This window comes from Corvus moneduloides, chromosome 14, assembly GCF_009650955.1.
Source record: "Corvus moneduloides isolate bCorMon1 chromosome 14, bCorMon1.pri, whole genome shotgun sequence".
Classification (NCBI taxonomy): Eukaryota; Metazoa; Chordata; class Aves; order Passeriformes; family Corvidae; genus Corvus; species Corvus moneduloides.
In genome coordinates, this window is record NC_045489.1 from 13,454,710 (window position 1) to 13,469,011 (window position 14,302).

The 14,302-nt window shown below is 45.3% G+C and overlaps 2 protein-coding genes and 1 long non-coding RNA gene across 9 annotated transcripts in view; 1 reads left to right on the forward strand and 2 right to left on the reverse strand.

Annotated features, from left to right (window-relative positions):
- Positions 1 to 9,394, forward strand: part of CD99L2 (CD99 molecule like 2) — a 31,205-nt gene extending 21,811 nt beyond the window's left edge. For both annotated transcript variants that reach the window (XM_032123871.1, XM_032123872.1), the window contains 5 exons: positions 1,135 to 1,197; positions 2,224 to 2,256; positions 2,333 to 2,452; positions 4,972 to 5,037; positions 5,477 to 9,394. In XM_032123871.1, coding sequence (XP_031979762.1) covers positions 1,135 to 1,197; positions 2,224 to 2,256; positions 2,333 to 2,452; positions 4,972 to 5,037; positions 5,477 to 5,559 — 365 coding nt within the window. In that variant the 3' untranslated portion in view covers positions 5,560 to 9,394. The remainder of the gene's footprint in view (positions 1 to 1,134; positions 1,198 to 2,223; positions 2,257 to 2,332; positions 2,453 to 4,971; positions 5,038 to 5,476) is intronic.
- Positions 1,610 to 2,940, reverse strand: LOC116450907. The gene is made up of 2 exons (XR_004243007.1): positions 2,818 to 2,940; positions 1,610 to 1,910 (listed from the first exon to the last, which is right to left on the reverse strand). It is a non-coding gene; the product is annotated as an uncharacterized LOC116450907 (long non-coding RNA).
- Positions 9,395 to 11,477: 2,083 nt separating the features above from the next.
- The window catches only part of MTMR1 (myotubularin related protein 1), a 39,387-nt gene continuing 36,562 nt past the window's right edge, over positions 11,478 to 14,302 (reverse strand). For all 6 annotated transcript variants that reach the window (XM_032123862.1, XM_032123861.1, XM_032123867.1 and 3 more), the window contains one exon: positions 11,478 to 13,162. In XM_032123862.1, the coding sequence (XP_031979753.1) occupies positions 12,998 to 13,162 (165 nt within the window). In that variant the 3' untranslated portion in view covers positions 11,478 to 12,997. The remainder of the gene's footprint in view (positions 13,163 to 14,302) is intronic.

The window sequence follows — 14,302 nt, forward strand, 5'->3', positions numbered from 1 at the left end:
AGGGTTCTTTTTCCTTCTCTGAAATACTCCAGTGAATGAATCATTTGTCTGTGAGGATTGTTCCCCTGAGCACTTGAGCTGGGAAACAGACTTTGCACGGCTGGTTTATTGATGTCGGGATGGCCGTATACCCTGCTCGCACGCGTAATTAACAGGCAGGTATTTTATTACATTGTATTAACTAGGTGACTTGTCTGCACTTTGGTATTCTGGGCTTGCTGAGGTTTCAGGCTCCTGCAGGAAAGGTTGAGGCGTTGAGCTGCTGGAACGTGGCGCTGGCCACAAACCAGCACACGCGTTCCCCCGGCATCGCTGCTCCCTGGACTGCCTGGGACCTCTCCAGGCTCTGGCATAGTCAGGGCTTTCATTCTTTTCACACTCATTACTGAGCCCATAAATCTGTGTTTTGTGGTAAGCTGATGAATAAGGCAGTCTCTTCCAGGCTGTTAAGGCAAAGGAAACTCTTCCCAAGACACAGCATCAGAGGAAGAACCTTTTGCTGTCTTGGCCTTGGATCTCTGCTCCCATCACACACCTTGCTGCACCCCAGGGCTCCCTCTGGGACTGGAGCTGAGATGTGCAACAGCACCACTCATTCAGCTGCAGATTCACAGACGTTGTTTCTCTGTACTTAACCTGCATTAATTAGACTTGCCCACTACAAGATAACTTTTTCACCTGTACCAAAACATGCTGGTGCTCAATTTTTCCCCTGGACTGCTCTGTCCCTCTGGGAAGGATAAGGGTCAGCTCCTGCCTGCAGGACCCCAGGCCCAGCTGGTGCTGCCAGGGGCTCACTGGTCCCCAGCAGCATGGCCACAGTACACACAAAACACTTCTTCCTGCCTCCTCCCCTGCCAGCCAAGGCTGAGCACCAAAACATTTCATGAACTCTTAAATACATCAGTCATTTCAGTTAAAAAAATACAGTAGCATTTAAACTAGTCGGTTATTACCTTTTCTATGACCTTAAAGTAATTCAGGGTTAACATCTGGTAATTGCGAGAGAAACAGAATTACTTTTTGACCAGTCCCAGTTCCCCACTGGGGATGGAGCATCCCATGATCCCAACTTCCAGCACAGCTGTGGCTCCCTCAGGTGCCAACCACTGTTTGTTCCTGTTCCTTTTAAAGGATTTTCAGATGATGACCTGGCCAGCATTGTGGACGGGGGCTACAGCCCAGACGAGAAGAAGGGTAAGTGGTGACCTACGTATGGTGGTTTTCTTTAGCAGTCATGGCTCAGGGTTACCCCCAGCTTTTAGAAAGAGCCCTGTGCAGAGCAGTGCTCAGCTCCATGGCAAAAGGGGTCTCAGTCATGGAGACAAGGGAAAAGCTTTTGGCCTCCCTGGTCATGCCTGGTGCCAGCAGTTGGAGGTGTGTAGTTTTGATTCCATGGGGGCTCTGCAGCTCCAGCTGCCACCAGGGCAGACAGGACCTGTGCCTCCCCTGTCACCTCGAGGGCATCCTGGTGCCATGAGCAGGTAAATGCTTTCATTTGCCTTCCACCAGTGTTTGGAACAAGGGGGAAATCCAGCAACAATCAGATAAGCCTGGGCGTTCACAAAGATCCACAGTATTAAATATTAAAAGCAGTCGCATAAAGAGCTGAACACCACGAGCCAAATCAACATTTAATAAATCCCTGTGCCAAGGACAAGACACATCAGAGGCATTAATACAATGCTGACCTGCTTCCATAAATTCCGGATGTGACTCGGCAAGGGCTGCAGTTTCCAGTGCGAGCAGCTTCTCCTCCCAGCCCAGTTTCTCCGGGGAAGGCGATGTCAAAATAGACTTCAAGCCAATTGAGGGTTCCCTAACATGATGGAACTCAGCCAGTCACCTCCTGTGACTGCCACCAGTGTGCTCTGTAACACTCTGACAGCCCTTCAGGTGTTCCCTTAATGCTGAGGAATGGAGGTGTAAAAGGTGGGGGTGAGGGCAGCTGTCAGACAGGCAGAGGTGTCCCATGCAGAGGATCCCCCAAAACTGCCCCCATGCGCACACAGAGGGAGAGGAGCAGCTTCAAAGTCCTCTGAGAAACAAAAACGAGCAGCCCAGCGGAGTGCGGGGCAGCAAATGCTGCATCCCATGGGGGGCATCTGCCCACCCCCAGCCCAGGGCTGCACTGCCACCCCCCTCCTGTGTCCCCTCCCTCCCAGCACAGCAGTGGGGGCAGCAGAGGGGTGCAGGGGCACTGACGGGATCGTGTCTCTGCAGGTGCCAGCGGCAACACCAACAACAACAACAGAGGTAGGTGCCACCATGGCTGGTGGGATGGAAGGGGTGGTGCGTGTGCCCATCACAAAGCTCTCTCTGTGCCCCACAGGGACAGGGATAGAGACAGGGACAATCGCCGGCATTGCCAGCGGCCTGGCCATGGCGCTCATCGGGGCTGTCTCCAGCTACATCTCCTACCAGCAGAAGAAGTTCTGCTTCAGCATCCAGCGTAAGTCCTTCCCCAGGCACCTCGAGGCACGCAGCAAGCACACAGCTGTTCCACCCTGAACCCCACTGCCATTGTCCACCCAGTGCCCCCCAGCTGGCAGAACAAAGCCCCAGCCATGGGTCATTGGGTTCCCCCATGTCAGGCTTTCAACAGACGGGAGCCCACCAGCAGTGACAGCCCCAGGACCCACTGCCACCCCCAGGGCTTACGCTGCCCCTCACACCCCCCACATCCCTCACACCCCCCACAAACACAGCCCAAGACCAAACCACCAATACCAAACACAGTCAGTATGAAAAAAAACATCCCACCCCAAAATAAACAAACCAAACCCCCAACAATCTCAGCAAGCCATAAAAACTCACCAGGCAGCAGGGAAGGAAGCAGGGGCAGTGTCGGCATCTGGGGCTTCAGCCCACTGCACCCTCAGCAGGTGTGTGACAATCATTGCAGCAAACTGCAAATTAAGCAGCAGAACTTAGTATTCCTATAAAACACCTTTTGCATGAGCTGCCCCTTAAAGCTGCTTGGTGCAAGCACTGCAGGAGGGTCCTCAGCCTCAGCCCACAGCACTCACCTGGCCATGGTGGGCTCCTGTAGTTCTTCATGGGAGGGAGGCTGCAAGCAGCTGGGAAAAGCTCTTTTTTTAAATTAATCTATTGAAATCTCCTGTGAGTCCTGTTTGCTCTAGGGAAAGGGTGTTTGGGGTTGGAAATTTCTGCTGGAATCGTGCTATTTTCCCAGTTGTGCCTGAAACAAACAGCATTTTGGTAAATTAGATCAGCAGGAAAATCAAATGAATGTGATGGAATGAAACACCCTTGTATATTCCCCTCACTTAAATGATATTTTGGCAAGAATAAATAATAAAAAAAAAAAGGAGTAAAGGCTTTGATGAGGGGGAAGCTGAGAGACACAAAGCCCCAGAAAGGCAGCAGGAAATTAAAGTTAATTATAAAGGAGGATTAATTTAAGCCATCAGACATGGCATGCTGGGCTAATGTCAGGCCTTAGATGCATTGCAATGCATGACAGAAATCTAAGAGCCGTCAGCCGCTGCAAAAGTGGCTTTTTATTGAAAAACATAAATTGCATTTGGTGTTATCCCAGCAAAACACACGTCTGGGTGGAGGCAGTGACCACTCGCTTGACGCATGGAGGAACAGGCTCGGCGCTCTCTCTGTCCAGCTGTCCTTCAGCTTTGAGTCTCTCCCGAGGAGCATTTGCTGATGATTCCTCTAAAGGACGTGCACTACGCTGCCAGGGACTCTGCATCCCACTTTCTTTTCTTAACACCTCACCTCGCACTCACCAGCCGTGCCCTGGGCTGTGGCTCAGCCTCAGGCGTCCCTGAGCTCTCGCTGTGCCCAGGGAGGGTGGGAGCTGCACCTCTCCTGCCTCCACAGCTTGGCCAGCTGCTGGCTGCAGTGTCTCTGCTGGCTTGGGGACTTCATGGGGGTTTTCTAGCCAGTTGCTAGAACCCTTTTTCTCCTATGCCTCGGAGGCAGCAGCTGCCCCATTGCTACCTGAGGCTCCCATCACACTCCTTTGGCTTGGCCCAGGCACCATTCCCTGCCTTCCTCCTTCACTGGGAGATACCAGTGAGCCCCATCCAAACCTGGTGATGAGGCACAGCCAGTACTTGCCACACCCTGAGCCACATTTAGATGTGCAAACAAGTTAGAGATGCCTGAAAGGTGTGTGCTGCATGGCCCGATTGCCTCAGGCTTCCTTTGCAGGCCAGCACTCTAATCCCCTTTCCTGGTCTGTCTCTAATGGCTGCAACGGCACAGCACTCCCACCTCTGCCTCTCCCCAGCAGAGGAGCTGCTGAGGATGCCTGAAGTCCATGGTACACCCCGGTCAGTCTTAATTCGCCTCCAGCTCTCAGCTGGACCACTCCCTTTCTCCTGTCCACCTTCCTGCAGCCACCCCTGCCCAGCAGTGCCCAGCCTTGCTCCTTGGCCTCGGCTCCACTTGTTGATAACGTTGGGAACTTCTTTGCATTTAAATAAGGGACTTATTCGGGATTTGACACCCCACTGGGATCCTGCTTCATCACCACAGCCCTGCTCTGAACTGCTTCTTGAAGCTCTGCATAACTTAGCTTTTAATGAGGCTGTGGCACATCTCTGCTGAGGCTCAGCCCCCGCTGCACAGCAGTCCTGTCCGGGAAGCCTTCCTCCCTTCCTCCTCTCGCACTGCTCAGAGCTGAGCGCCTTAGACAGGAATTAGCTGGGCTGCCTCGCGTGATAAAGATGAAGCAGGAGCCTCAGACAAAAGAGCTGCTGCTGGAGCTGTGCCTGCCAGGAGCTCCATGGGCACTTTGAAACCCAGTGAATCTCAGCACTGGCTGTGGGTTATCGAGGCTTCTGTGCTGCTGTCACTGCAGAGGAAGTTGCAAAAAAGCATCTCGGCTGTTACAGCTTCTGAGGCCCATTACCAGAGTTTTTAAAGCATCAAAGCAAGTAATTCTACTTTCTACCCTTCCCATCTCACTCTGTTTATTGTACTTCTCAGAGGGACTGAACGCGGAGTATGTGAAAGGAGAAAACATGGAAGCTGTCGTAAGCGAGGAACCCCAGGGTGAGAGCCTTGTATCCCTTACCCCTGCCTGCATCCCTCCACAAAAACAGCTTTACCCAGGGACTTCCTTAAAGTCCCCGGTGCTGCACGGAGCTTCTGTGTCCCTTTGATGAAGGCACCGCTTAGGAGATGCCGCAGCTTTTGTGAAACAATCCACCACAGTGCTTTTACCCCTTTACTGCACACAAAGGAAAGCCTGGTAAGAGCCCAAGGAGCTCATGCTGCAAACGATGGCAGTTAACATTTAGCTTTCATGTATCCAGCCATCGAGAGTCTTGCACAAGAGAAGCATGATCTTTCTTTTCAGTGACAGACAATCAAGGCTGCTGCAAAGGCTTTTCCAGTGTCACATACAATCAGCCAGTGCTGGGCACCCCTTGCTTGTGCCCTGGTTCCATCGTATGCTATTGTACTCATGTTTTTTTTTCTTTCTCCCCAGTTAAATATTCAGTCCTGGAAACACAGTCAGCAGAACCACCAAAACAAGACAGTGCGAAGATACAAAGCGTGACCCAGGGCTAGAAAATTATCAGTCAGCAGCAACAGAGATCTTACATGCTTGTAATTTAGCTTTTAACTTAATTTGACTCGAAAGCTATTTAATGTGTATTTAGGCTTGAACTGGCTTTTCATTGCTCTAGGCTTTAGGGTTAGACTGGTAGCATGTGTTTATTTTTTGTGAAAAGGTTTATGTTTACATTTAAGTATTACAAGATTGGTGTGCAGTTGTATGGAAATCCACAGAAGGTGCTTCAGCAGTGGTCAGTTTTCAAGAGCTTACAGGTATGAGGACAGTGAAGTGCCTGTAAATAGCAATCCAAAGCCAAACCCTGCAAAGCCCTCTGCAAAGCGCCTCCAGCCACCTTCTGCCATCGGGCACTGTCACTTCCAGTGGCAAGGACAAAGCTGCACGTTTCCTGAGGGTGGATTGCAGTCCTTAGTGTAGCTACACCTGAAAATGAAGTGCCTATGGTGGGTCCTTGTGTGGGGCCTTGGGCTGAGCCAGGTGACTCCCTGCTCCCAAGCCACGAGTTGAGGATGCGTCACTACCACCACCCAGCACTGGGCTTCTAACCAAAGGACCTGACTTTCAAACCAAGTCACAAATACAGCTGATAGCAGTGTGTGCAGTGCTCACTTTTAGGAAATACCATTTGAATGCTCCACTGTGCTGGAGATCAGAATGGAGCTGAAGTGATACAGTCTGCCTTAAGCTGCGCCAGGGGAAGTTTAGGTTAGACATCAGGAAAAAATTCTTCACTCAAAAGAGTGATTGGGCACTGGAATCGTCTGCCCAGGGAGGTGGTGAAGTCACTGTTCCTGGACGTGTTCAAAAAACGACTGGATGTGGCACTCAGTGCCATGGTTTAGTTGATGAGGAGGTGTTAGGTCATGGGTTGGACTTGATGATCTCAAAGGTCTTTTCCAACCTAGTTCTTTCTGTGATTCTGTCTCTGTGACTTGAGATACCTATGTTGTCACCACAATTAAAGCTGTGTGTGTTTGGATGCTTTCAAGGATGGGTTCAGATCTGTCACACTAGAACAAGTGACACATTTAACCCAAAAGAAAATAAAGCAGGTATCTGTTAAGACCTGTAATGCTCACTACCACAACAGAAGTCAAGCTTAACAAGATGCAGTCCCCTCCTTCTTCTTTTATCAGCAACTATCGGGAGCGCTCCCAGGCACCCAGAGGCAGAAAAAGCATTTAAGCTTCACTCCTTGTGTCACCACCAACCTTTAAAAAAGGCAGTATCTCCTGAGAGGCTGAATCCTCCGTCACTGTCCTGCATGGGGTTCCTGCAGCTGCCTGGGAAGCACAGGGCTGTGAGTGGTGCTCAGCAGGACACTGGGCTGCACCAGGACAGTGCACACGCAGCCCCTGCCACGCTGCCAAACCGCTGCCCAGACCCAACCTTCACTTTTTTGCAAGAATTTCTGTTTAGATTCCTAATTCCTCCCCAGCCTTTTTGACTGCTCCTAAAATGTGGATAACTGCCACTTTCCAATACATTTGTCCAAATCAATGATTGCTTAAAAAGCATGCTCTCAAGTGAAGGAAATTTCACTTTATGTGGTGTAAGAGGTACTCACTATTTATAAATAAACCTGAAATGTGAGCATTTTGTATGGGTTTGCAAATTCCGTATTTTATGAACGCGTATTAAGAAAACCAAGCCTTTCAGTATGATGTACAAATTCACAGCTTTCAGGCAGACATGACTTCCAGAAGGCCTTGCCAGGAGGTGAATGAGCCCAGTAACAGCTCCATTTGGAAGGAAATTGCCTAGTAACTTGGTTAAGTATTTTGCAATAGCTGCACAATTCTTTATGCTCTTTTTAACACTTGCATTTTTAAAGCCTTATACTAGCTCTGGCAGAACAGCTACAGTGGTTTATAAGGTGCCTCACAACTATTCAGAACACTTAGGCTGCAACAATACTCTGAACTACTGCTGCTTTGTTTTATGAATGTGTTTGGAATAGGAAAGGTTAATTATTGGCGCAGATAATGGAAGCATAGGAAGGAGATGGGATGCACTTTGTTTACTCCCAGAGAAGGGTCTTCACAAAGGAAGTGTGGTCTGCACAATTTGCATGAGAGCTCAGGTGCTGGCTAAGCCACGCAGCTGAGTTTGTGTATCTCCAGTCCCATGCACCAGCACTTGTTCTTTGTTCTTACCCAAACATTTGAAAGCTGTAGCATGAAATATTTTCTCTAAGTTACTGTAGATGAAGTGTTACAACATGGCACTGATGATCACCAGAAGCCGTTTTCCCGGCTTAGATCCAGTGCCTGAAATTCCACCTTTCCCTTTGCCAGTGACTGTGTTCCTGCAGATGCAGATCATGGGTTTACCCTGCCCTGTTTGACCAGAGGAGAGTGCAATAGTCGGTGTGGTTTAAGGGTACAGCACCCACCCCTCCTTTGGGGAACTCTTACACTAGGGCATAGAGGAAGCACAAGTCTAGTTCAAAATACTGCAGGTCACAAATGTAAAAAACAAGGCAGGAAATGTTTCACTGGAAAATCCACTGCAGGTTTTGGGACTCAGAAGCCACAGCTTTTATTGAAGGCTCTTCTCTGACTTTGGTGCCTACTTACAGCTTAGTGTAATGTGTAGGTACGTGGAAATCCACAAATACAAGTGAAAGAGAACACTTCCAAAGTGACAGAATTCAAGATTTCTTTCTCTAGGATTTCAAATAGGAAAACACTTGCAAATCCTGCAGTAGAGAAATTAGGCTTGGCCTTCTCTTCAAAACTCAACAAAAGTCAGAATCTTAGTGGCAAATGTCAGCAAAGGCTCAAATGATTTTTTTATTGCTGTTTGTCCCCTTCCATCTGAACTGCCAGACCAGTCTCTGAGAAACAGGGAGTTTACACATCATCTATATTTCAGGCATTATAGCAACTGAGAGGTTTCCTGTGTATTTTTTAGTAGTGATCTGAGTTCTGCAACAGCTGACCCAGCACTGACCTCTACTTTCATTTAATTACTATATATTCACTTTACATCTGGATATGGATTTTTAAAAAATCCTGCATTTAAGCTCTCTATACATGGCATGAACTTTCTTGTCCTTTATAAAAAAAGGCAATAAACCACTAGAAAATTGTTTTTTTTTTTTCATGAGTCTAAAACCTATATATACAGATGTCCTGAGAGTTTCTGTACTGTGTGCGCTGCGAGCTCTTTTTCTTATGACACCTCACTTCTAAAGCTAATTTAAAGGGCAATAAAACGATCCAGCAAAGGTTTGTCAAAGGTTTGACAGAGAAAAGGGAGAATTGAAAGAATTCAGCTGGCTCTTTTCCTGTTTATTCTTTCAATTACTTGCATTTTCCTTTGGCAGTATGTTTCAGATTCCTCAGCTGAGAATACTCTGACATGAATTTCAGATCTTTTTGGCACTACAAACTCAGTCATTTTCATGCAACCCCACTAACGAACCCTTAGAAGTGCTCCATTGTCATCCTTAACTACTCATTTGTTGTGATAAAAGTGGAATTAGTCCATAATACCATTTCAGACTCTGAGAAAGAAGGATGAGTCGGCAGGCTGAGGTTTTAAAAATTGCTTCTCTAACAGATGAGGTTCAGGAACAAACAAAGTTCAGAAACAATGGGGTTGTGAAATTAGAGAACCCTTTCTTTTGAGTGATGTTCTAACTTAGAAGCAAGACAGATTCCTTGCTGCTGAACAAGTGACCTGTACCAAATGAAGGTTGAATGTTATACTGCAAGAAAATACATTTTGTTAATGTGCATGTTAAGGGTCATGGGGGTAAAAAACAGAATTTAACTGCCTTTGGAAAACACCAAATAAACCAAGTTGACTAGAAAGACTTAATTTTTTTGTGGTTTTTTCGGTATGTTGGAAGTAAGCTGCAAGCGTTTGGCTGTATCGTTACGGTACATCACCTCTTCTGTAACTACACTGAAGACTTTATTTAAAAAACCAATCCAAACTGGACTTTGTGTGAAGATGAATACCATTATGAAAACTTTAATGGTAAAAATGAAGTATTTGTATACACACACACACTCCTCAGGTCACCCAGCAGCTAAACTCGAGGCAGCACCCTCGGGTTCCTGCAGTTTTCTTTACGTTTTCACACCCAGTAGATAAATCTCCCATGCAGTGCAAACTAAGCTTTGTATAATGATGGAATGCTCAGTCTCACAGTCAAGAAAGGTGGTTTATATTTCAAACTACTTCTGACTCATGTTTCTTGTAGAAATAAACTCTTTCTTCCCAACTGCAACAAGCTCTGCAGTTAAAAGCTATCGATACCGTCTTAGTTCAGCAGACGTGGTCTCAGCAAAACGACATTCTTTTTTACTTTTTACCATAAATGTTTCACCTGGGGAATAGTCTGAATTGCCCATTTTACTGTGTCCTCTGTTGTGGGGCTTAGTGCACACCAATGAGAGCTCTTGATTCCTTGTTTTCAGCTTTTAGAGAACCAGCTGTTCTTGGTGTTACTACACACAGCACATGAATTAGTACAGCTTCCCTTGGAAAATGAAAGCAGTGAAACACTTTTTGTTTAAAGCTTTAACTCCTTGAGAAGGCTGCTCTGCAGGGAACAGAACCAGACAGATAGGAATGTTTACCAGCTTTAAAAGCCTTCTTCCATTTTAATGAAAAAACAAAAAAATTACTTTTATCTACAAAGGGGAAAGAAGTGTAAATTCAGCTCTGAAACAGGACTAAAATGGCAAAGTCTCTGATGCTGATGATTCACTTAACTTACTTAAAACCAAAAAATGTGTCAGCTGGTTACCAAGGCTTCATCCCCTTCTGGGACACTGGATTCAGGTTGCGGCCCTCTCACACGTCACTGACAATAGGAAAATCCTACAAGCCAAATGTTAACTGCTTGCTGTCTTTGCACATTCCCTTTATACTGAGCAGAGTCAAAACCAAAAACCAAAGCAGAAGATGCAGCTTTTGAACCAGAAGTTAATAGCTCTGTCCAAGGCGCATCAGACAGGGAACAGGGTTCTGCTCTTCCTTTAACTAGTTCAATACTGCCTTATTGAAAAATAGAAAATGATGACAGAATTAGTTGTTAAATCAATAGGAAAAAATCTGATTATCAGGAAGCAGACGGAGTACAACAATCATCTCTTCAGTGTAAAGCTGTGCTCTAACTAGCACATGAGCTATAGAATGTCTGAATATTTCCATGCTAAGTATGTACAAACCCATCCATTGTGCTGACACATGGAACAGCAGGACCCTCCCCCAGAGCTCTCCTGGCACATCAGAGACTCGCTGAGCTCTGTTGAAACTGGTGGATATGCAGCCAGTCAGCTGAAATAACTGGTGTTCTTCTATGCAAAACCAAATTCTCAGAGTTTAGCTCTAGAGATCCAAGCTTTAAAAAGCTCAGAATGCCCGAGCTAATCCAGTCATCGCTTTTGCAATAATTATAGAGAAAATGTTGTGATTATTAGCACAAATATAGAGAAAAACTTCAAAAGATTTTCTTTAGCACTGCATTTTGGAGATAATGTGCTTTACTTTAATATACAGTTGAAACGTCAAGGAAATCTGAAGTACGGAAGAGTTTAATTCAATACCAGCTCAACATATTTTGGCAATGTAAAATTCACTGCTGGCACACTGTTCTGCAGAACCATTTTTACAGGGAGACATCTTTCATCTATTTATAAAAAGCCTGAGGTTGATTAACAGATGCAACATTGCAAGCCTTCCTAAGCTGTGCTTGTGTAGGTGAATATTTATTATAAAAAGCATTCACTACAGTAAAAAGGACACGTTGAAATATCCTGCACTGCACAGTCAACGTGTAAGACTGGATACAGCACTTCAGCCTCTTCAGCTGAAGTCAGGAAGGTGCTCAGCAGCTCACTGGACTCATTAACTACGTGCTGGGTAGAGTTAATGCAGAGAACGAGACACAGAAAAGCACCGTCGTGTATTGGGAACAAATGTGCAGCAACAAATGAATACTCAGAGTCAGTAAAACCCACAATCACCATATAGAATCAACAGGCTCTTAAGAATGGGGCTTAACTCCCACCAGCAGAACCCAGAGCAATACAAGCACGAGTCAAAAAGCAGAGCTGCAATATTTAAGTTTCCTAAGGAGAAGAACCAGATTTTCATGAAACACAGCAAGGAAAACAATCCAGGGAAAATTTGCTGCATGCACCATTTCTAGGCCTTCCAAGAATGCCAGTGAATAATTTTCTAAAAGGAGGAATGTTACAGTAATCAAATCTTTCCAATATGAGTGTTTTTGGGGGGAGATGCGAGAAAGTTGGGAATGTGTATTTAACATGACAACACAGTTAAATTATTCATTTGCAGAAAAAATGCTAGTAGGAATCTAAAAAACAAAAAGCCAAGAGGCTTTATTTCAAGAAAACCAATTAATACCATATTATTCAAAAACTTTGTCAAACAATGTCATTGCAAGTTAAGGTCCTCAAAAGGGTTTGGACAGGCAGGATCTGTTTTCTGAAGGTGCAGCTTAAACCCACGGGAGGGTGCATAGGTTTAACATCACATACACATGGGCATAAACGCACACAGCTTTGCATTTTGTGTGTACACTTAGAAACAAAACACACTTCACAATGTGGAGCTATACAGACTATACAATTTACACAGCTGGGTGTCATTCCAACCCCAAATATTACCATTTGCTAGAAAACAAACTTTTACTTTGTACAAGACCTCGACATGAGCAAGTTTGCCCCTCGCTCAGGAGGCTGAAACTGAACAATAAGCTAAACAGTCAAAAGACTTTATTTCAACTTGTACAAAAGGCATTAAAAAACCTAAAATACATGCTTTACCAAATATATTACATCATACAAGTCAGTGTGGTGTACTTGATAAATCCAGCTCAACTTCATCCACTTTTAATGGCATATTTAGTTTGAAATGTAAAACTGACTACGCTGGAAAACATTTACTTTAAAATCAATTTCCAAGTGCATTACCTAAAAAAAATAAATTGCTCTAGCAAAAAAAAAAATATATATATTACTGAATGAAATAAGGAGCTCCCATTCAGAAAAACATTTTGTGTTCTGTGTAAGCATCATGTGGCATTTCATCTGATTCTTTCAACCAGGCATCGTACTCTAGACAATGTGAGAGGCATTTTTCTGTCTGCTTGGCAGATGGATTCCTTTTTAGGATGGTTAAATTGTTAGTTGCTCAAAACAAAGTTTAATTTCACAATTGGTGATTTAGCTAGAGTGTCAAAACACATGTGGGAACTGCCAACAAGAAAATACATCACATCTATTGAAGCTCTTTTTGGCCTCATCGTGATAATATCAGACACAGAGTAAGGCATGTAGATCATAGCAATTACAAGTCACTCACAATCCTTTTGTGATGGGAAAAGCATTTCACCCTCCTCTGTGTTACCTGACACTGATTTTTTCACATGGCTTTTGTTCCACATCACACAGAGGTGTGCACTGGCGTAGCAGAATGGGAAGGAGATGAACCTCTGTCAGAGGAGGAGGAAATGGAACGCGTGGCAGCTTCCCGCTGCAAATCCTCAACCTTCTTCTGAAGCTCTGTCCGGATGGCCAGGAGCTCTTTAAGATTTTGGTGGATTGGAACCTGCCAGGTAAAGAAAGAAAAGGCTTACTTTGACTCTCATAGTGAATTATCTTTTCCCACAATGCTTCTGCTGTTGCCTTCAGTAACAAGGGATTCGACACTTGTGAATTTCAGTACATCAATATTTACGGAAAGTGTTTCTTTAGTCATTTGAAATGAAACATCGCAGGAAACTGTCCCTTTCCAATACCACAGTTGGCAGGGAACCTATTCAAAAGTGTTTGCAAATGGTTTTCATGGGATTCCAAACATACTCCAATAAATGTACCTGTATTCCACTGTCAGCTGGATGTAAAATGCCTTTCCTGGGAATGATTTCTCTGGCCTCTTGGGACAGGACTTACTTTATAAACAGAGTAGAATTCACAAAGCTGGCTCCATATGGAGCATCTTGTTACTCTTGTAACCAGGCATCTTTCCAGGAGTCTGACCCCTTCCAGTGAGAAAAGTGCAGCAGCCAAGTGAATGGTGCTTGGACCTCCCAGAGTCACACTCCAATAAACCTTTCACAGAAGTGCATTGTACCGGTTTCTGCTTCTGACAGTACCCAACGAACACCAGAGATGCACCACTCTGCATCAGAGTTCTCAGCCCTTTCGTATTCATCTCAAACATTCAACTATATCATGGCCAAAGGAAGATTCAAGCCACACTGGGTTTTGCAGCTGGATTTGTTATCTCAGACAAGCAGAGAGAACCCTCCCCCTCTTCCAAATTCCACAAGGCCAAAACAGTTTTACTGTAAGTTGCTTTTAATTTATTTTATCCTGTACAAACTCTAATTGTTTATAGCTTTTGGAAAGAGCAAGATGGGAAAAGAATTTAATTGCACTGCTGCAACAATCATGGGGAAATGCAGCAGTGGGAGAGCTATGGATTGCTAGATGAGTGATTTACACCCTGGGCTTCTGGAATGCCAGGCTCCAGGGAATTGCACTCACCCACTATCACTTCCTACTGCTTAGCAGTGATTGTTAAGGCTGGGATGCACACCTGAGTTTGCCATTTGCACATGGTGCTGTGTGAAGGAAACAGCAAAAACCAGAAAGGGTTTTACTTGCTATCAATGCACAACTGAGTCACAACTTAAATTTTTGTCAATTCTGGCTTTTTAAAGAACATGCATCCAAAATCCATGCA